Source organism: Podarcis vaucheri (assembly GCF_965113315.1).
Source record: "Podarcis vaucheri genome assembly, chromosome: 12".
Lineage (NCBI taxonomy): Eukaryota > Metazoa > Chordata > Lepidosauria > Squamata > Lacertidae > Podarcis > Podarcis vaucheri.
This window is the reverse complement of record NC_138750.1, coordinates 20,479,979-20,502,328: the sequence shown is the minus strand read 5'-3', so window position 1 is coordinate 20,502,328 and position 22,350 is coordinate 20,479,979. Positions and strand designations below refer to the sequence as shown.

The following is a 22,350-nucleotide window of genomic DNA, read 5'->3' as shown; positions in this document are numbered from 1 at the left end:
CTTAAATTTACATTCTTTTGAAATCAGGGGATGAAGCTTATACAGTCAGCAACACAGCAGGTGAGCTCTGCAGGGACCACTGCTCAGCAGTTAAGCAGTCTTTTACATAAACAAACACCCTTCATTTTGGGTAGTCCTAATTAATGAGCAGAGTCAGCGGGACCATAGTGCAAATAATCCTCCTCTCCTCTTCCCCATCAACCGCAAGCCACCTTCTGATCCCAACTTTTCAGGGATTCAAACCAGCAACCAGATCTTCGTTAATCAAGAACAGCAATTGCGCTAGCAACCTAAGTCATTCTGCATATCTATATTTGCATATACGGGTTAGACTTGTGATCTGCAGCTGGAATGTTCTCATCTCATCTCATAAAATGACCTACTTAACAGGACCGATATCAAAATAAATACTGAGATCATACGATAAGTTTCTCTGCTTGGCAAATAAGATTTCACATGGATGGTGCTGAGCAGAGTACAAAGGCTAGCAACATGGACTCTTATCCACTGACTTTGCCCGTATGAGCTGAGGCATAGATACAAGACACATGAAAGACACCTGGAGAACATGATGGGAGATCCTAGGGTACCTTTTGGGGGATGAAGGTCTCATTACCTAAGTGAAATGTTTTTGGGGCTGCATTCCAGTATCAGGTGAGGCTAGATCCACAAAAAGCAACACAATCTTAACACAGAGACACAATCACACACACAGATATTTCCCGTGGCAACAGAGACACGTATTTTTTAACTCCACTCAAGCTTTACATTCCATTTTCTCCATTGGCTGAATGAGGAACCTCCCTGGGGTCCAAGAGTTTCCTACCCCCAGTGTATGAGCTGGGAACTTATCTCTTAGTTGTGTGAGTTAGGCAGCACTTTTGTTTGCAGAGTACATCTGTTCTGGTAACTTCGTACTGGATACTATAGTAGCTTTTCTGCGGAAGTTACTGGTGTACTTGGTAGTACTATAAAATCCACTGGTTGGTAAGACATGGGTCTATAACGTCCAGAAAAATCAACCACTTTGCAGCTTCACTAAGCAGATGAGGGTGTGATGGATGACGTGCTTTCTAGCTGACAAAGTATCTCTTAGGAAAGCAGGGAAGTTGCAAGAAATGGAGATGAACAGCATTCCAACAGTCTCTAAAGGTCGCACCAGGTCCACAGTGTGGAGCCTTCACATTGTTATAAGAAAAAACTGCTCCTTTCCCCTTATGGGGTATCCAAGAACCCGTATAGGGTCCTTAAGTAAGTTCCCTGTTGGTAGGAGAAATAGCAGGGGCCAACCAGAGTATATTGAGAAGCAGAGCAGCTAGGAAGCCTGATCTTTATTAAAGTGTTGCAACAGGGTCCCCACTCACCACACACAGGACAGAGGAGAGAACCCTGAACAATGGTTCACAAGCCCTTATATAAATAAAAAAATTCCTTCCAGTAGCACCTTAAAGACCAACTAAGTTAGTTCTTGGTATGAGCTTGTATCTGAAGAAGTGTGCATGCACACGAAAGCTCATACCAAGAACTAACTTAGTTGGTCTTTAAGGTGCTACTGGAAGGGATTTTTTTTATTTTGACTATGGCAGACCAACACGGCTACCTATCTGTAACTGAAGCCCTTATATAGACTTTGAAATTGGCCACCCTGTAGCCCAAGACCACCCCCCTAAAACATCATACATACATCACAGAAGGAGGCGGTCTACAGCAGAAATCCTATCTACCAGGATACCTGATAATGGTCACTGATTTCAGCCTGGCCATTCTTTGGTGATGGTTAATCCTTTAGTTCCTGAATCCAGGTCACAGGCTCACCCTATTCATACACAAATATGCCCTTAAGACAGGATTTGTAAGCAAAAGACAATGGAGAGAAGAAGAAGAAGAAGAAGAGTTTGGATTTGATATCCCGCCTTTCACTCCCCTTCAGGAGTCTCAAAGCGGCTAACAATCTCCTTTCCCTTCCTCCCCCACAACAAACACTCTGTGGGGTGAGTGGGGCTGAGAGACTTCACAGAAGTGTGACTGGCCCAAGGTCACCCAGCAGCTGCATGTGGAGGAGCGGAGACGCGAACCCGGTTACCCAGATTACGTGACTACCGCTCTTAACCACTACACCACACTGGCTTTCCCATTTCCTCCCTCCTTGCAGAGAAATATTTGAGGTCAATTTGGGAGAGTCAAAATGGCTTCAGGATTGCTCTCCTGTACTATTTCAGACACGTGGTTTATATACCACTTATGTATGTGTTTGCCTTGTGCATTTATGAACATTTAATTTATATTTGAGACCTTAGAATTCTTATAACATTAACTTGAATGAAGAGGGAAGCCAAGGTGCAAAGCCTGTTAGATCAAAGTAAGGGCTTAGAAACCTCTACGCCATGTACTCCTAAAGAGCCTAATATGGACGCCAGGCAAAGTGGGGAAGGCAAAAAGTCCCACCTTCGAACTTGAAGGACCATACAGCTGCTCATTGCATGTTCCCCCAGTGAGCCTGATGTTTAATGCACGTTTAAAAACTAGAATTCTAGGTGTAACATGTCTCTGAAGACAAGAAGATCAAGGTGGGAAAAGGCAAGTGCCAAACACACCACGACCCCATGCCTTGATATGGGAATCCTCAAAGAATTTAACAGCAGCTGAGAAACATGGGGAATAATAAAAATAAAAATATTTTTTTATTTATACCCCGCCCTTCCCAGTTCAAAAACCGGGCTCAGGGCGGCTAACAACAAATTTAAACACTTAGTTATAAAAACAGCATAAAATACAGTATAAAAACATGAATAACAATAAAAACCCCAATTAGATAATCCCCAGGGCTAGCTGGCTGAATTGGTCCTACTTGGGCCAGCAAGGAGGTCAGAGGAGAATTAGCTGTGGGGTCTCAGAGTGGGTGATCTTCATAAAAGGGGCGGGGGAGGGAAGAGAAGGGAAATAAAAGATCAGCTTGAATTCAAATTAAAGGCCAGGCCCGATGGAAGGAGGTTAAATCCTGAAGGGCCCTAGTTTCATGGGACAGTGCATTCCACCAGGTCGGAGCCATCACTGAAAAGGCCCTGGCCCTGGTGGAGGATAGTCTGACTTTCATAGGGACCTCTAAACTATGGTTATTCATGGACCTTAAGGTCCTCTGCGGGAAGGCACAGGCAAAAGCCAAACCGCGTCCCCACATTTCCAAGTGGCCCAGCACCTCAGTGATACCATACGGTAATCCTACTGATGCTGCTGGTTCAAAACGGGCCACATGGAGAGGAGCAGATACCATGAAGTGTCAGGGTGGGACAAAGTCACCTCCAACTAACGGTAGGAAACAACCTTATAGGAGAAGTCCAACTTCTTTACATCAGGATGCACTAAGTGTGATAATTATTAGGCTATATTCCCATACTCTGGCAAACATTTTGGTAGCTGTGAAACTTTATCATGTAATTGAACACATTTATCTTCTGAAAGAGTGATTAGTCTTGCTGCATTTATCGTGTGCATAATTATGGGTCAGATTGCACACCCCAGCAGCAAAGTATGAAGATATTTTCAACAACTTCTTGGAGAAAAATTCTTCGGGGCAGAAATAGGGAAAAAATATGAATTTGCTTGCATGGAATGACTTTTCATTTTAATATGAAAATATTAGCACCGTATTTTCAGCACAGTATATAATGTGTATGGGATATTTGAAGGCAAGAATTATACTCTGGATTTGGGAAGTTTTTGACTCAATATGCTTGTATTCGGTACAAAGGAATTAAATTAAGAGTTAGAACTTTTTTCCTTTTCTTTTTTTACTTTTCAACAAACAACCTAAACACTCTTCGTTCTGAGAAACATACCGTATTTTTCGCCCTATAGGACGCACCATCCCATAAGGTGCACCTAGTTTTTTTTGGGGGGGAAATAAAGGGAAAAAAAATATTTCCCCCCCCAGGCACGGGGCTGGGGCGGGGGAAGCCCGAGCTTCCCCCGACCCCAGCCCCCAAACAGGCAGCTCTCTGCAAGCCGTAGGAGCCCGGCGCTGGCTCCTGCTGCTTGCGGAGAGGTCCGTGAAGCCTTGACGCGCTGACCTCAGCGCACGCAGGCTTCAGCATGCAGGCAACTCTCTGCAAGCGGCGGGAGCCCAGCGACGGGCTCCCACTGCGTGCGGAGAGGTCCGCGAAGCCTGGAGAGCGAGAGGGGTCGGTGCGCACTGACCCCTCTCACTCTCCAGGCTTCAGCGAAAGCCTGCATTCGCCCCATAGGACGCACACACATTTCCCCTTCATTTTTGGAGGGGGAAAAGTGCGTCCTATAGGGCGAAAAATACGGTAGTTTTCCAGGAATACTGAGGGTTCGTGGATGGTGGAGGGGATTTGGGCAGTTATACAGGGATTTCCAGTTGATCGAGCTATATCTTTTTCAGGAGCAGTAGGGAGAAGGGAAGAACTCAGTTTGCCATACCCAGTTATGAACTGAATTAGGGTGGCAGGCTTGCTCATCACGAAGAGCTTTTAATAGCTAAGAGTCAATATCCAGTTCCCCTTGCTGCACACAGTTTAATTTTGTTAACATTGAGAGTGGATTGTTAATGAAACATAAAGTTACCCCAAATCAGTTTTTTTATTTTGTAAAGGGCTAAAAAGAAAGCAAAAACAATGATTGAGAACAACCTTCAAATATTCCCTGGATTTATATATGCTGCTTAACCTCAACCTCAGGTAACTGCTAGTGGCCCCCCATGGCTCAGATACTCAGCTTATATCCACCAGAAGCTGTGTGTTGCCCTGTCGGCTCAATTTTATGGAACCTCATTCCAGTTGAGGTCATAGGATTGTAGAGTTGGAAGGGACCCCGGGGGTCATCTAGTCCAACCCCCTGCAATGCAGTAATATTTTTGCCCCCCATGGGGCTTGAACCCACGACTCTGAGGTTAAGGGTCTCATGCTCTACCAACTGAGCTACCCCAGGTCAAACTGTTCCCCTCCCTGTTGAACTTTTAGCACCTTCTGAATCCTTTATTATTATTATTTTCCAGAAGACATTTTAATAGGATTATGATTTTATAACGTTAACTGATATTTATTTGCATTGTGCTGAGTTTCTTGTACGCTGCTTAGAAACGGTTGTTAATTGAGCAGTATATGAATTGCCCAAGTAAATATTTTTTGTGTGGGTGGTATCCAGAGAACTGTGATCAGAAGGAAGATGGCTGCTAGCACTGTTCCGCAGGTTGTAGCACAAAAGGCTTCTGGACTTTGGTATCATGACAGTACTTATAAGAGGATGTTGTTAGTGGCACTAAAAGAATGGTGGCAGTATATCGCGATATAAGGGATTGTTATTTCTGATGTGCCACCTGATCAGTGGCTTGGATTTGCACTAGTTAACCAGCAAAAGTTGTTCTTGCCTAGAGCCGTCTTTCCCATTGGTCTTAGTGGTTCGTTGCGCCAGGGCGCCAGCCTCTCAGGGACGCCCTAGCGAGGGGGGAAGCTGTGCGGCTTTGCTGGCAGCCTCTCCTTTCCCTGCATGCCCGCGAGCTGTGCCCCGCCAACTATATGGCTGGCGGGCACGCAGCTTCCCTCCCAAGCCTCTGCATCTGCTAAAGACGGCCCTTCTCCCGGTCATTGTCCTCTTTCTTCCTGGCGAAAGGCAGTGCTCAGCCTTCCCGGGCGCCCCAATGCCGGAGAGATGTCCACCAGCACATTTTCCTGCTTGATCATCGCCACCATGCCAGGGATCGGGGCGGTGGGGGAGGCAGAGGACATTTTCCACCGCCCCTCCCTTGTTTTGGAGTTGCCGGGGGTGGGTGCCAGAAGGATCTTTGTACCACGGCACCGGATATGCTTAAGACGGCCCTTTCTTGCCTGCCGTTGATGAGCTGTGTCCTTAATTTACACAATCGAACCGGGTTTCCACTCTCTTCTCCTGCGCATGTACACACACACACACACTTTCCCCCTCTTGCTTTCCATGGGGACTTCGGAAATTAATTGCTGCAGCCACCTCTGACAGTCAAATATTTCTTATGGCTACAGGCCATAAATTGATCATCTGCATACGATATGATATGGAACTGGTGTTTGTGTGTATTTGCATGTGTATATCTTTGTTTCCTTCTTTTTCTGCAAAAAGAGGGGTCCTTTGTGTCTGTGCAAGGGAAGAGGGTAATAGGAAGAGCACCAGAATTAGCTGGATCTGTCTACCATTAGCTCCACCTGTTGTGACCCCTGGCTCTTCCTGCTGTTAGCCAACCTGCCCTCTGACCCCAGCAGTGCCAAAGGGCAGCAGCTGCCACTGGCAGTAAGGTTATCTGTCAGTGATGAAGAAGAAGAAGAAGAAGAAGAGTTTGGATTTGATATCCCGCCTTTCACTCCCCTTCAGGAGTCTCAAAGCGGCTAACATTCTCCTTTCCCTTCCTCCCCCACAACAAACACTCTGTGAGGTGAGTGGGGCTGAGAGACTTCACAGAAGTGTGACTGGCCCAAGGTCACCCAGCAGCTGCATGTGGAGGAGCGGAGACACGAACCCGGTTTCCCAGATTACGTGACTACCGCTCTTAACCACTACACCACACTGGCTCTCTTTGATAGGTGATTGTGAGAGGTAGGAGAAGAAACTGTTCTCTCTCTCTCTCTCTCTCTCTCTCTCTCTGTGTGTGTGTGTGTGTGTGTAAAAATTCAACAAACAAATTTATCTTGGCCTTAGGGCACAATGTATGAAGAGTGCCTCCAGATTACTCTCATTTCCCATCTTTCTGAATCATTTTGATAACTAATGCAGGAGAGCTGAGTCTGAGCAACACATATTCCAAGACAATTGCAAGCGCTCAATTCTGAAGATGGTTTGTATTCTCAGGCTACGTTGAACGTCCAAGAAAATTACAGTCTCCTTTAGATAAAGGATATTGCATGGTATTGCCTCAAACCCTGGAAATCATTTTTTTGAAAGAAGAATAAGCAACAGGGTTATCGTTCGTGGTGAAAGGATCTTCATTCAGAAGATCACCGAAAAGTTCATAATAATCAAATCAGAACAGGACACTGTGTTTTAAAAAAATATTGTTTGTAGAGATGACATTCCAAAGAAGAGAGCATTCATTCTGTATTTCTGGGTTGCTTTTCAAAAACTGCTGCCAAGGAGATCAATACTATCTAACAACCACACATAGGAATTAATATAATTGTAAATAAGACAAACCATTAATTAAAGTAACAAGAGCTGCAGAAAATAATCTATCAGGGACTAACTTCGAAAAGCAGAATGGAATAATGGCGTGATAATCGCCTGTTTTGGAAATGAAATGAGGGTTTGTGGAAATGGACAGCATATGGAGGACCCACTACTCTGAACCCTCATTCTTGTGAAGATCAATCTGTCATCCACACAGGTTTTTTTTCCAGCCAGAATCCACTACAACTCAGTTCTGGCACCTCTCAGGTGGGTGCCCTTGCCATTATCAGAGAACAAGGCTCAGTTCTGGCACCTCTTTTTCTAGAAAAATATCACTGTGTCCACATAATACAGTCCCTGAAGCAGCAGTTATTTAGCAGACCTCAGACTTGGAGGGAACGGGGTTCATACAGAGAGCTTTGCATCAAACAGTTAATGTGCTCTTTTCTTGGCAGGAAATGGGTAACATTCACCTTAATAAGCCTGGTGACACTTGCAAAATGGTGTGCTGTGAGCCATTCAGACTTCAGAGGCTTAACATATTGCAGACATTGCCCCCCTGCCAGCCAGCCAGCTTCCCCCCCCCAAACGATCTACCTCAGTGTCTTGTGTCGAGAATAGCATGTCTGCCTGTAAATCACAGGTGCTGCAATAGGTTGTAGTAGTGATGCTGTTCTGAACATCAGTCAGTCCCTTGGTGTTTGACGTTATTGTAATGGAGTTGGCAGAAAGGTGAATGCCTACCACATGCATGACTTTCATGTCTTCAAAGAGCCTTTAGCCAGCCAGGAATATTATGTTCTCAGTCTCTTGAGGAAAATAAACAAGCCCATGTCACTCACCTCTGGATCTCATCTGTGGGTTTCTTCTTCTGTTGGCAAAGCAGATTTGTGTATTAATTGAGGCTCTTAACTCTAACAAGATGCAGAGCTCTGTGGTATCTTTGAAGAACCGTATGATGGTCTGTGTGGCCTCTCTTTTTTGTATAGAACTGATGTCTAAACTCTAATGGATGAGCGCAGGTGGAGGAATTCATTCTAGCGTAGCAAGTTTTGTAGATGGGTAAGAAATTTTCCCTCTTTCCTACCATAGGCTTATTATGTGTGCTCTGCCTAACACAATCAGTTATTCCTCTTGTTCATCATCCCATAGCTATCACCTCTCTCCCCCTATATGCAATGTAACACCTTGTGCACATTCTTTTATAATAATAATAATTTATTATTTATACCCCACCCACCTAGTTGGGTTTAATATCCAACAGGATATTAAAAACACAATAAAACACCAAACATTTAAAACTTCCCTAAACAGGGCTGTTTTCAGATGTTTTCTAAGAGTAAAGGTAAAGGTAAAGGGACCCCTGACCATTAGGTGCAGTCACAGACAACTCTGTGGTTGCGGCGCTCATCTCGCTTTATTAGCCGAGGGAGCCGGGTCATGTGGCCAGCATGACTAAGCTGCTTCTGGCGAACCAGTGCAGCGCACAGAAACGCCGTTTACCTTCCTGCCAGAGCGGTACTTTTTATCTACTTGCACTTTGACGTGCTTTCGAACTGTTAGGTTGGCAGGAACAGGGACAGAGCAATGGGAGTTCACCCCGTTGTGGGGGTTCGAACCGTCAACCTTCTGATCGGCAAGCCCTAGGCTCTGTGGATTAAGGCAGTTCTTTATTTCCTTGACATCTGATGGGAGGGTGTTCCACAGGGCGAGTGCCACTACCAAGAAGGCCCTCTGCCTGGTTCCCTGTAGCTTCATGTCTCGCAGTGAGGGAACTGCCAAAGGCCCTCTGAGCTGGATCTCAGTGTCCAGGCTGAACGATGTGGGTGGAGACGCTCCTTCAGGTATACTGGGCCAAGGCTGTTATAGACTGTGGTCAGATCCTGTGCAGCATACAGGGCGTTGCACTTATCCAGAGTTTGAAAAGCAGGGAAAGCTATCTATTCAAGAATTAATGTGAACAGTCTAACTGCATGTATACATGTCTTTACATGAGTCCCGCATGTGCTCTGTGTATTTTAATAATTTGTAACAATGTGGGATCCTTCAAGAAACCGAAAAATGCCATTCATGAGGGTACATTCTTGCACCTGGAAAAATATACTAATTGCCTTGCTAAGTGGTACCACTGAGTTTTTATATGAAAAGAAAGAGGGGCATTTGTGGAGAATAGTATTGAATGAGATTGTTTTACAAAGGCTATTCTAAAGGTTAGGTAAGGAGCATTTGGTTTCCTCTGGTGTTTACACACCTATGCTTATTTCTTTGTAAAGAGTAGGAAGCCAAATATGGCATGTATTAGGAGCTGGCATATAATTCAGGAACTGGGATATAATAGGCTTGCAGTGGTGTCAACGTTTTGTGTATTTTTGTTGTAAACAGCTTTGATGCATTTTATGAAATAGCAGTGTATAAATAAATAAATGTGTTGGAGGGGGTTATTGAGTTGTTTGTTTTTGTTTTGATTATGTATTTTGTGTTTCTTATATTGTGATTTTAGCTTGTGAACCTCCCTGAGACCTGTGGGAATAGGGCGGTATACAAATTCAATTTAACAACAAGAACAATAATTCCTGAAGCAACAGTAATGTTGCTCTCTCATTTTGCATTCTGGCTTTAGTTGTGACGGTAACTCAGGTTGATTAAAAAGAAACCCTTCGATGAAAGATTTTGGCAGAAAAGCCAAGTGCTCCCCATATTGGTTAAAATAATAATAAACTGAATATTTGACAATTTGCTGCTCTTTAGTGGTGCTCCAAAATCTGGTGGGTTCCCTCTCTTAGCCCTCACCCTGTCTCTAGTCATTTGTGTGAATCAGATGTGTTTTATGTGGTGCATTTTGTTTTGGGTCGTTAAATATGAAATTGAAGTAAACATTGTGATAGAACCTATGTATGTTTGTAGGGTGCTGTGTTAACGCCAACAATGGACCACACAATGTCCATGCAGCCAGCAAGTATGATGGGCCCCCTGACACAACAGATGAACCACCTTTCTTTGGGCACAACAGGAACGGTAAGCTTAAATAATATGCTTCAAATTCTCTCTCTCTTTTTTACTACTTTCTAGAATCTCAAGGTCGTTTTCCAGTTAGTCAATATGTTTATATTTAATACTAGAACATTTCCATAGCTAAAAAAACTTGTGTCTTTCTATAGCATTTTAAAAAATAAATTTCTAATTGCAGTATGACGTCAAATGAAGAGAACAAAGTAAAATTTCTACTTGATGTAACATTGGAGAGCAATTCATAGGAACGTCCATTTTAATAATAAAATTAAAAAACTAGCTGAACCCAATATGTTTCTTTTTTAGAAAAGAAAACATCTCCCCTCCCTATAATTTTCTTGACTAAAATCATTTGCAGACACTGCTATTCCTCCCCCAGGCAAAAACATGCAGAAATCTTGATGATGCTTGGGAATTTTTCAATATTTGGTTAATAATAATTCTTCTAATGTAGAAGTATCCAGTTGACAAGTAATGCAACCATGTGGATTCCCTGAGTGAAAATCGTTCCTCCCCGTCTAGTTCTGCTGCTGTGACGCTACCTAGGGCTAAGCCATAGTTTAGTTTACATCCAAATCCAGGTTCATGATTTGTCTCATCCCAGACAAACCACAGGTTGTGAACAGAGTATGTTTTTGGTTTACCACTCATGGTTTGGGGGAGTCAAACCATAAAATTGGGTTTGGACATAACACTAAACTAAACCTGGATAGTACCATAGCAAAAAAACCAAGAGAGGAACATTCCAGCTACTATATTTGCTTTGGGAATCCAAATTTTTACTTGTTCACGCTAAGTCATGCTTTGCGTTAGAGTTTTTCAGTCAAGAATTAGTAAGTATAATAATCAGAAATGACATTTCCAGTGTAACCAGTTACAGAACTCCCTCTCACATTATCTTAGCTTATGTTACAATTTCATTCTTACTGTGAGGCCTAGGTTGTGTCATGAATTTAGAACACCATGTACCTCCATTCAAAATATGATACAATCATGAAGTAAAAAGTATGTTATAGACACACACACACACACCACCCATAAATTGTTTAAGTAGATCATAAAAAACAATAATCGGTAAGACAACAGCAGAAAACAATAAACATCACTGCTAAGACAATTTTCTGCCTTTATTTTGCCTCTTTCCAGCCTATAAGATTTGATTCAGAATATTTATGTTTACAGATGAAGATTTCTTTTAACTAAAAACAAAAATGTATTTTTTCTTTATGTGGTGTGTGTGTGTGTGTGTGTGTGTGTCAGTCATAAACGTAGTGATTTTCTTGTCTTTTCGAGTCTTTCGTACATGCGTTGTCAGTTCGTTCGTTAACAAGTTCCAGAGTTGTGAGTTCCAGATGAATGAATCTTTATTTGCATCAGCCATAGCAATAAAACAACAATATGATATTCAAAGAATAGAAATAAAAAGTCTATTATATAAAATACCTTTCAGGGTTTTGGTGAGTTCCGGATCACAAACAAGTCTGCATCTTGCAATACATTGCAACCGTAAGCCATGCAGCAGTCATCCTAAACCATTTGTAGTAAAGCATGTTATAAGGAGTTCTGAAGGCCACTTCAAAGAGTTCCATATTTATATGTCCATATATAGAAATCTGGACCAAAAGTTTTTTTTTACATATTACACGCATATTTCAAAATGCAGTGCTTGTTGCATGCTGTATATTAACTTCTTTCTGGGATACGCTGCTGTGTAAATTTTAATGATGGCATTAAATTCTAACCCCAAATTCTTTATTGGAAGGTCTACTATTTAGAAGTATTAAAATCGTTTCAAGATGTGAAAGAAGCATTCCATTTGTTTAGATAGAAGTGGTAGTTTTAATTTCCTTTAAACGCTTCAAGTCAGGAAATACAGGCAACAGAAGTGGGTCTTGAGCATTTCCCCTACTTCTCGTTTCGCCTTCACACATTCAGTTTATTGACTTGAGGGATGCTGCAGTGGCTAGTAAGCTTTTATACAGATATTACATTGGAGAGCTGAGAATTTATTAAGCGTAGAGCAGGCATAGACAAACCCGGCCCTCCAGAAAATTTTGGGACTACAACTCCCATCATCCCTGACCACTGGTCCTGTTAGCTAGGGATGATGGGAGTTGTAGTCCCAAAACATCTGGAGGGCCGAGTTTGCCTATGCCTGGCATAGAGGTTGCAGGGTGTGTGTTTTTAATTGCCAACTTGTACAATAGTTTTGATTATCGGCTAATATGGTTTCGCCAGTAACTTGAACACAAAAGTGAAGGACAGGAAATGTGTGATGAAAGGAGCCACTCCCCTGTAGTAGTAGTAATAATAATAATAATAATTTATTTATACCCCGCCCATTTGGCTGGGTTTCCCCAGCCACCCTGTGTGGCTTCCAACGAAAGATTAAAATACATTAAAACATCAGTCGTTAAAAACTTCCCTAAACAGGGCTGCCTTCAGATGTCTTCTAAACATCAGATAGTTGTTAATTTCTTTGACATCTGCTGGGAGGGCGTTACACACGGCGGGCGCCACTACCCTGTGGGTTAAATAGCAGCTTCAGGAGAGGGTGTTTGGTCAAACCCCACAAGTACCTATTAGATTCTTCCCTTTGCCGCCCGCTGCTATTCATTCATTCCTTCCTTCCTTCATTTTCATTCTACAGTGGTGCCCCGCAAGACGAATGCCTCGCAAGACGGAAAACTCGCTAGACGAAAGGGTTTTCTGTTTTGGAGGTGCTTCGCAAAACGAATTTCCTATGGGCTTGCTTCGCAAGACGAAAATGTCTTGCGAGTTCCTGCGGGGTTTTTTCCCTCCCCCCTTTTTCCCAAGCCGCTAAGCCGCTGATCCGCTAAGCCACTAATGGGCTTGCTTCGCAAGACGAAAAAACCGCAAGACGAAGAGACTCGCGGAACGGATTCTTTTCGTCTTGCGAGGCACCACTGTAGTTTGGTCCACCAACCCTGTGCAGATAAAAGCTTAATTAACATTTGACAACATGCTCTGTAAGAGTCGCTCTTAACTACAGCAGTGCAGAGTATTTCTCAGGAGTATATCTCCAGCAGTATTCTACAGAATTGTAGAGTTGGAAGGGATCCCAGTGGTCCCTTAGCCCAACATCCCTGCAAGGCAGGGTCTTTTTGCCCAGCGTGCGGCTCATACCCACACCCCACGATTAAGAGCATCATGCTCTACCAACTATTTGTGCTACTGCTGAAATGATGTTTCTCTCCTCTCTATCTCACATCAACCTAGGCCTAACAGGAACTGAGAGGTAGATTCGCCACCAAATTTTGCCTAAAGAAAAATACTCATGTGAATTTTGCGAATCCCAACATGGGTGAATTTCTGTGAAAGTTCAGGGAAGTGAAAATGGAACTTTGATTACATTTCTCAGGGGCAGGGATTGTGCATCTCTACAGCTGTGCAGGGCAGGTCAATGGTTGAAGCACCAGTGTCATGGCTGAGGTGGAACTTAGAGTTGACAGAAGAGAAGTTGTTGTATCCTTAGCCAGTTCTAAGGTAGTGCTGTCCAGACCTGTGAGTCGCTTTGCCTGTGCATTCGATTGAGTCTTCACAAAGTGCTCTAAGTGTCACATAGTACAATTACTTTTAACAAATTCTGTCCACTATAAATCACTACTTTTCAGTTAACCTACAGTGAAAGATAACTCACATGCTTACGACAGTTACGTAATTGACATCATGAAAATGACTTAACCCAGTGGTACTCAAACATTTTTCTCCAGGCAACACTTTCAAAATAAAAATTCGTTTGCGCCACACCCAATTTTTAATTGGTAAGAAATACACTGAAAAACAAAAAGAAATAACTCCTAGCAATGCTTGATTTTGAAGAGATATCTGCCCATATTCTACAAATAAATACTTTTATACTATACTAATCTATGCTACACTACACTACACTACACACTACACCATACCATACCATACCATACCATACCATACCATACCATACCATACCATACCATACTGAAATGTTTAAATATTTCTTTGATTGTCCTTTCATAACTTCTAACTTAACCCATCAACCTCTAAAAGCCTCCTAAACTCACTTTTGTTGTATATACTTTGCCATTTTGAACATTGCATTTAGAGGGGATGGTGTTGGTCACAGATGTTATACTAAATAAATAAATAGCTGTGTTCTGTAGCCATCTTGAACTTTATTCTTGCCGTTGTTCACTGACATCTGAAATTTGCATTAGCTGAGCACAGAACCACATACAGTTAAGTCATAAAGCTGTCTTCTACCATTTATAGCAACGAAAGGTTCTATAAATACGTTAGATTGAGACACTCATGTTGCTGCAGTTGCACTCCTCTGTATACCAAAGGAGACCTTTTGAGAATCTGATTTTCACCTTAAACTCAGGGTTCTTCCCTTCCACGCCAGTGAGCCTAGAGCTGAGTCTGCAGCTTAGACTGAGAGCTGCTACCAATAAAAAAGCAGCATGGAATAATTCCAAACATCTTAAAATAACCAAATATCGCAGGGAATTTTATGGGGCCTCCCCTTTTTAACTACGGCCTTCAGGAATAATGTTTCGAGATTTCGACCTACAGGGAGAACCTTCTAAGCAAAAATGCATTCTCTGTTAATACATCTGCAAGAAGCTCGCTGACCCTTTCCCTGTGATTATTTTCTCAGCAGGCTGTAGTCTTTATCAATAGTTTGGGATTAATTACTTTGAGCCAGTTTCTATATAATTCAGAAAAGCCCTACTCTGTTTTGCAGAGCAGAGTCTTTTCCGGGCACTGCAATCCATATGACTCCAGCCAGATGAGGAAAAGAATGTGACTGTAATTATCTCAACAGGATCACATTTTATGGCAGATACAAAGCACGAACAATAAATTTCCACTGTGCTCACATTTCTAATGTTGTCCTTTAAAAATCTGCAAGAGGGTGCTATAAAGGACCATTGGCTACCTTTCAACAAGCTGTTTTCAACAAACAAGCCAGAAAGTAATGAACTATTCTGCATCATTAGTATCTGCTGCATTCTGTCCCAGATTAATTTAAAAGCTTGCAATATGCAAACTACTTTTATCAAAAGGCATTCATACATTCACTTCCTTTGACAAACCATTTTGTTAATCAGCATAGCATATGTTTCAGCCAAAACTGCCCTCCTCAGGATTTCCTTGCTAGCAATTTGGCTGGGAGTGTACTAACAAACACGGGGTAGGCTAATGATACAATACAGACTTGTGTTTATCCAAAATGCAGACTTGCAAAGTGTTTTCACGGCCTAATTAATTCTAAAAGACAAATTTCACCTGTGCCACAAAATCTGAGTGCGAGGTTTGCTGTCAGATGTACAAGCTAATACTCGAGTAGGAAAAGTTCACCTTTAGGAACGAAAGCAGGGGGTTGACTCCCCCATCATGTACTGCCTGCTCTAGAATCAGGTCACGTTGCCGTGTTGAATGATGGAGTGTCAACTCTGGTGCAGAGTGTCTCATCACTGGAACTAATGAAAGGAAGGGGAAGTTTTGTAAATCCACATAATAGTTTCTTTCCAAAGAAATCCCAGATAGCTGGAGGTTTCTTATGGCGCGACGTGGTCCTTTCTTCTTCTTGAGATTGCTGCTGTACTAGGAAAAGTGGTTGTAGGAAGCATATTATAGTTGCTAGGTAACTACCTAGCAGACCTTACCCATCAGTGACTAAAATCACAAAAGACACACAAATAAAGATTGACAGCACATTCTTAGCTCCCACAGTTTTGCTCTGTTAGTTCTAAGTCTTGGGATAAGACCCGGGAGTCATTTTGCAACCACAAATGCCAGACTGGAAGAGGCATGAGAATCATGGAGTCCAGTGGAACTCAAAACGTGGAACTATTGCAGTCCCCTTTTGTGGCCAGCTTTGATGCCTTGCAGGAGGTTGAGTAGGGAAGAAGTGGAATGAGAAGACCTGCCTTCTTGATTAAGCATTGTCTAATATATCTCATTAATTTCTGCATGAAAGAGAAGCTTGTGAAGGATATTGGCATTGTCACAAAGGGGGGACACCAACCCCCAATTTCTGCACAAGATTCCAGGGGATTCCAGGCGCTCACTCAAGGTAGTTTTTCTCATGGAGAATCAAGACATGGCAGAGACTGTAGCGACTTAAAGATCTCTGGTTTATTCACATATACCAGGCACGTCCAACAGGTAGATCATGATCTACTGGTAGATCACTGGACGTCTGTGGTAGATCACCCCCCCAAAAAAGCTCACAGCTTTGGCTCCCCTAAAAAAAGCTCAACATGTTTGCCCTGAACCCCCAGAAAACAGGACATTCCTTCTTAAAAAAAAAAGGTCAAAAACTTTGACCCGAACCTCCCAAAAGGGAGTAGATCACTGCCAGTTTTTAACTCTGTGAGTAGATCATAATCTCTTGGGAGCTGGCCTCCCCTGACATATACAACCTGAGTGTAGGTGGAAGGAGTTGCAGTTCTTACACCATTGCCATCTCCAGAGTGTCTCTCCCTACTTCTCTCGTTGCATCAGCCAGCTTGAGTCTAAGGCAGCCAGCCATTCCTCTCCAGATAGCAGCCAAGAAGGTCCTGACTGCATGGCCTTCCCTTCTTCTTCCAAACACATCTCTGCTCCAAGCAGATCCTCCCTCCAAGCAGAGCCTCTTAACCCATGCCTAATTTTTAGAGGCACTTTTCCCCTGTGAGCATAGCCTGTCCCCTCTCCAGCACCTTAGGAACCTTTGTCTGCCCATGCCCAGGGATTCCTCTTTGTTGTGGGTCATCAACACATTTTGTCACCCCAGGGGATGCACTGACGTGGAAAGGAAGCTTAGCCTGCATTTTCCACTGGCCTGAAATCCTCCATTCAATAATCCAAATATTAGCTGAATACTACCATTTATTTAGCTGAATATTAGCTGAATGCTACCATTTACCAGGGATGCAGGTGGTGCTGTGGGTTAAACCACAGAGCCTAGGACTTGCCGATCAGAAGGTCGGTGGTTCGAATCCCCACACTGGGGTGAGCTCCCGTTGCTCGGTCCCAGCTCCTGCCAACCTAGCAGTTCAAAAGCACGTCAAAGTGCAAGTAGATAAATAGGTACTGCTCTGGCAGGAAGGTAAACAGCGTTTCCATGGGCTGCTCAGTTTGCCAGAAGTGGCCTAGTCATGCTGGCCACATGACCCGGAAGCTGTACGCCGGCTCCCTTGGCCAGTAAAGTGAGATGAGCGCCGCAACCCCAGAGTCAGCCACGACTGGACCTAATGGTCAGGGGTCCCTTTACCTTTTTACCATTTATTAATTTCTGCTTATTCACTAATAGACTCGGGCACCCCAATCTGTAACAGTATTTGGTATTATCTCCCAGTTTACACCTACTCCTTTTAATTGTGGTATTTATATTTTCTGTATAAAAATGAACATCAGCACTTTTGTTAAACTTATGCCTTGCCTAGCTAGACTCGTGTGTATCATTCACCCTAAACAATAAAATGCATTCTTGGGAGTGGGGTGGAAAGAGAGGGAGAGAAGCATTAGTCTATGTTTAATAATAAAAGGATTCCGAAATTGCTCCATCATCAGGCTGTCACTCATAATGTGTCTTAAACCACCATTGATCTGACATTACTTTTGTGGTTTAATAAAAGTTGTGATTGGCAGCTTGAATGGGGGATACAATATAAAACCTCCTTTGAAAAATAAAACCAAATAGCCTGATCACAGTTCCCAGAATCAGTTACTTAGCTTCTTTTACTTCAGCAATAGCATTTCTGAGGCATCAAGAGCAATATTCTAGCATCTCAGCAGAAGCATTTATTTGCTGTATAATATTTCCCCTTTTGTAAAGTTTATTCCTGAAGGAAGCTTTAATGTCAACACGCTGTCACTTCTACTTCCAATGAGTATTGAAGATAACGCGCCCCCCCAACATCCTACCATAGTACTGGGAGATATGCAGTCCTGCTGATTATTATCCCCTTTTGAGAAACTGCCACAATAGCCTCCTTTCAATAAGGGAAAAGAGTCCAATAGATTCAAAGCTTCAGACATGTATTTGCAATAATAATATAACTCTACAAGTCCCAAAACTAACAACAGGTCTCTGAAACAGCTCTTGAGTTGGTCTGGATGTGGTGTGTCTTTATAGTCCAATAAAAAAGGAAAATTGAGCTAATATATAAATTTATGTAGTCATATTTTTTTCCCCTCAAGTGAGATTTATGATGAGTTAGAATCACTTCATAGCTGCTGAGTGCTGAATTTGGGCAAGGTGGGGCAACTCAGGTGAAAACTCCAGTTCGCCCATGAAGATCTCACCCTTTGTTTTAAGCAGAACTTTGAAATGAAAATTATTCAAGGCAGAACATCCTTCTAAGTTAACAGCTGAATTTTGTTGGAAACACGAATCTTCAGAAATTACATCTCTTCTCCCTGTACATTTTTTAAAAAGAGCATTAGAGCTGGTGGTTGGCACAAATAGCATTTTTTTTGGGGGGGGGTCCATGTCAAACTGTATGAATAGTGGAATACTTTGAAATCCTACCGTTCTATGAAAAAGCCAATTTGCAACACTGCTGTCCTTCATAGGTATTTTTCTACTAAGGACTTTAGCTCAGATTCTTCACAGTCCGTGGACTCAAGCATTTCCAAAGGTTCTTTCACACATTTAAACCTGTGGCAGAGAGTAAAATGGCTTGCGCGACTGCTTTTTGCCAAATGTTTCAACTGGCAGCGGGGGGAAAGAAATGTACATCTCCCCTGTGTGGAGAGGTGCACAAAAATCTTCTTCAGAGACAAGATAGCATGTGGCAAAAAAAAAAGGAAGCAAGAGTCACTTGAACATCTGCTTTTTTAATTTTATTTTTGGCCATAAGTTTATTGAATCTTCCCTTGTCAAACAGAAGCTTTGGAAATTGTGAGGCATGATGGTGTTAGGGGTCAGTAACAGTGGAGCTTTCCGTTTTTCCTCCACCCCAGATTCCACTTTCTAGGGGCATTTTCATTTGATTTGTTATTTATTTGTTCCCATTAATATTGCACTTATATAAGCTATCACCTCCTGGCAAATAGAAGGGGAAGAAATGGAGGCAGTGAGAGATTTTACTTTCTTGGGCTCCACGATCACTGCAGACGGTGACAGCAGCCGCGAAATTAAAAGACGTCTGCTTCTTGGGAGAAAAGTGATGACAAACCTAGACATCATCTTAAAAAGCAGAGACATCACCTTGCCAACAAAGGTCCGTATAGTTAAAACTATGGTTTTCCCAGTAGTGATGTATGGAAGTGAAAGCTGGACCATAAAGAAGGCTGATCGCCGAAGAAATGATGCCTTTGAATTATGGTGCTGGAGGAGCTCTTGAGAGTCCCATGGACTGCAAGAAGATCAAACCTCTCCATTCTGAAGAAAATCAGCCCTGAGTGCTCACTGGAAGGACAGATCCTGAAGCTGAGACTCCAATACTTTGGCCACCTCATGAGAAGAGAAGACTCCCTGGAAAAGACCCTGATGTTGGGAAAGATGGAGGGCACAAGGAGAAGGGGACGACAGAGGATGAGATGGTTGGACAGTGTTCTCGAAGCTACCAGCATGAGTTGGCAGTGGAAGACAGTGGAAGCTCTGGTCCATGGGGTCACGAAGAGTCGGACACGACTAAACAACAACAACAACAAAGCTATCTGGTACACACTGCAGAGCATCTTCAGGAGAAGAAAAGGCTAGGAAGTAAACCCTACACAAATCTGGAATAGAGTCCCTAAGATGGTTGGATGGTGCCTTGTACACCTCCTTCTGGCAACTCCCTCAGCCAAGCTCATGCCAAATGTATGGCTCTGCTTTCCTTTGGACCACATCAGTGAGGCCGAGAGGGGGGTCTTGTTGTCTGGGCAGCCCAAGACCTCCATACACACTGCCCATTCCTGCACCTATGAGAGGTCACTTTGGTGCTGATAACGCAGTAAAAGCAATTCAGGAGGCTGCAGTTACACGTTGCTGGTCTCTGGAGCTATAGTAGGAGGCACTGTGATTCTCCACCAGATTGACTTCACCCCTGGAGTCTCACAAGACAGGCGGATGCCAACAAAAGTTCTCTGAGTAGTTTACAGAGCCTCTTTACTGATAGATTGATCTACCGTACATAATTTATTTTCTGTACTTTCAACATAGGTTTGCATAGCCGGAGTAGCAATACAAATACAGTGTAGTAAATATTTTTTGAAGTGAATGCAAAGTGCATGGCTGACAAAAACAGCAACAGTCCATTCAAATAAATAGTAAAATAAAAATAAAAGCAGCTCTAAAAGTCCTAGATCCACCCCCACCCCAATATTGATAGCTTTGGGGCTTAGGATGGTGTGTTGCTGCCATGACAAAAGCCCTCAGCTTTGGTAGAGGGAGCTATCGGTGGTGGGTTTTGTGCCAGCAGAAAGCCCCCCAATAAGAGAGGGCACCGGAGGCTTTTAATCTGCAGGATCCAAAGGCCCTAAAAAGGAAATGAAAAACTATCTCTTTTTTTCAGCCCCACCTCACAAAAGCCAGCCAGGCCTTACAGGGGACAGTGAATCTGCAACCAAATCCGAAATATTTTAGTTAATGGCACTAATCCACTTTTAAATTATTTAATTCCAATGCTTCATGCCATTTGTCAGTTTGGGGGTGTAATGAGGAGGGAAACGGCTGAAACAGGAGATTTTCTGATGCCATTTCTGTGTAAGGCCCAGCAGCACCAAGGTGCTCATGCTTACAGGAGTACATCCCTTTTAGATAAACTATTTAATTCCCCCATCCCCTTTTTAATATATCAGTCATGTAACCGAGATTTTTCTCTTTGTTTCCTGCAAAATGCTCTCTCTGTTTTCCCGACTTACAATGTCATTGGCAATACCTCCATGGAATAACAAACTAGTTATTCCAGGACACATTTTCTTATCTCTTACTCTGTTAGCTTCTGCTGTTGCCCCAAATTTGATAACATCTCAAGCGGCACAGCAAACCTGTTACATATCCCGTATCTAATATTTTCTTTGGATCACCCACGGCCACTGGTGGTTTACAGTGTCACCAAAAGCCCTCCGTGGACTACCTGCTTTGTTAGATCTGTTCCTTATCTGCAGTTGGCTTTCTGCGTGCTTTGATAATTCACGGTTTATGACATCAACTAAATCCCATAATGCTTACCAAAGTTCTTTTTAAAATGAAAATATAGCTCCTATTATTCTAAGTGTGTACAGTGTGGCCCCTAGAGATGTTACAGCTGCACATTTTTAACAGCTCTCTCATCAGGTCTAAATCTGGAAGCTCTCTTGCCTTCTTTTTTGATCATCTATTATGTGAGGTAAAATTGCAATGTCCGTTTACCGAACATCCCGCCATTACAAGCCAAGATGTGGCATAAAGTCCTTGAAGATCTAGGCATAAAAGGCTCCTGGAATAAGAGAAGTTTGGAAGCAATGAAATACTCGATCACCCTGGTACAGTGGTGCCTCGCAAGACGAAATTAATTCGTTCCGCAAGTCTCTTCGTCTTGCGGTTTTTCCGTCTTGCGATGCACGGTTTCCCATAGGAATGCATTGAAAATCAATTAATGCGTTCCTAGGGAAACCACCTTCAGACCAGGTCCGGGGACAGTCTGTCCCCGGACCTCTTCTGAAGGCTGGGGGGGACAAGGGCTTTTCTTCCCACCCCCAGCATTTTAAAAAACCCCGGACAGCGGAGGACTTCTCCGCTGTCCGGGCGATCTTAAAATGCTGGCGGGCGGCATTTTAAAATCGCCCCGGGACAGCGGAGGACTTAAAAGCCCCTGGGAAGGCAGGCAGGGGGGACAAAGACTTTCGCCCCCCGCCCGCCTTCAGAAGGTGTTCCCGCCCCCCCGCCCGGCTTCGGAGCACCGGGAGAAGCGATCTCCCCGCCGCCCCTTGCTTCAAAAGAGAAGACCCGCTGTCCCCGGGGCAAGCTTCGTTTTGCGAAGCAAGCCCATAGGGAAATTCGTCTTGCGAGGCAACTCGAAAACGAAAAAACCTTTCGTTTTGCGAGGCGTTCGTCTTGCGGGGTACCACTGTATTCAGATCTTTTGTCTTTCCTATACAGGGGTACCTTGGTTCTCAAACTTAATCCATTCAGGAAGTCTGTTCCAAAAGCCAAAGCGTTCCAAAACCAAGGTGCGCTTTCCGAAAGAAAGTAATGCAAAATGAATTAATCTGTTCCAGACTTTTAAAAAC

At 43.1% G+C, this 22,350-nt stretch overlaps 1 protein-coding gene across 7 annotated transcripts in view; it reads left to right on the top strand.

Moving 5' to 3' along the window:
• The window catches only part of RBMS3 (RNA binding motif single stranded interacting protein 3), a gene marked incomplete at its 3' end in the record, with an annotated part of 779,945 nt that overhangs the window by 736,757 nt on the left and 20,838 nt on the right, over window positions 1-22,350 (top strand). For 6 of the 7 annotated variants that reach the window (XM_082193455.1, XM_082193458.1, XM_082193459.1 and 3 more), the window contains one exon: window positions 10,054-10,164. In XM_082193455.1, the coding sequence (XP_082049581.1) occupies window positions 10,054-10,164 (111 nt within the window). Of the gene's footprint in view, window positions 1-10,053; window positions 10,165-14,902; window positions 14,981-22,350 lie in introns of those variants that run through there. The other variant, XM_082193457.1, reaches the window with a different exon arrangement.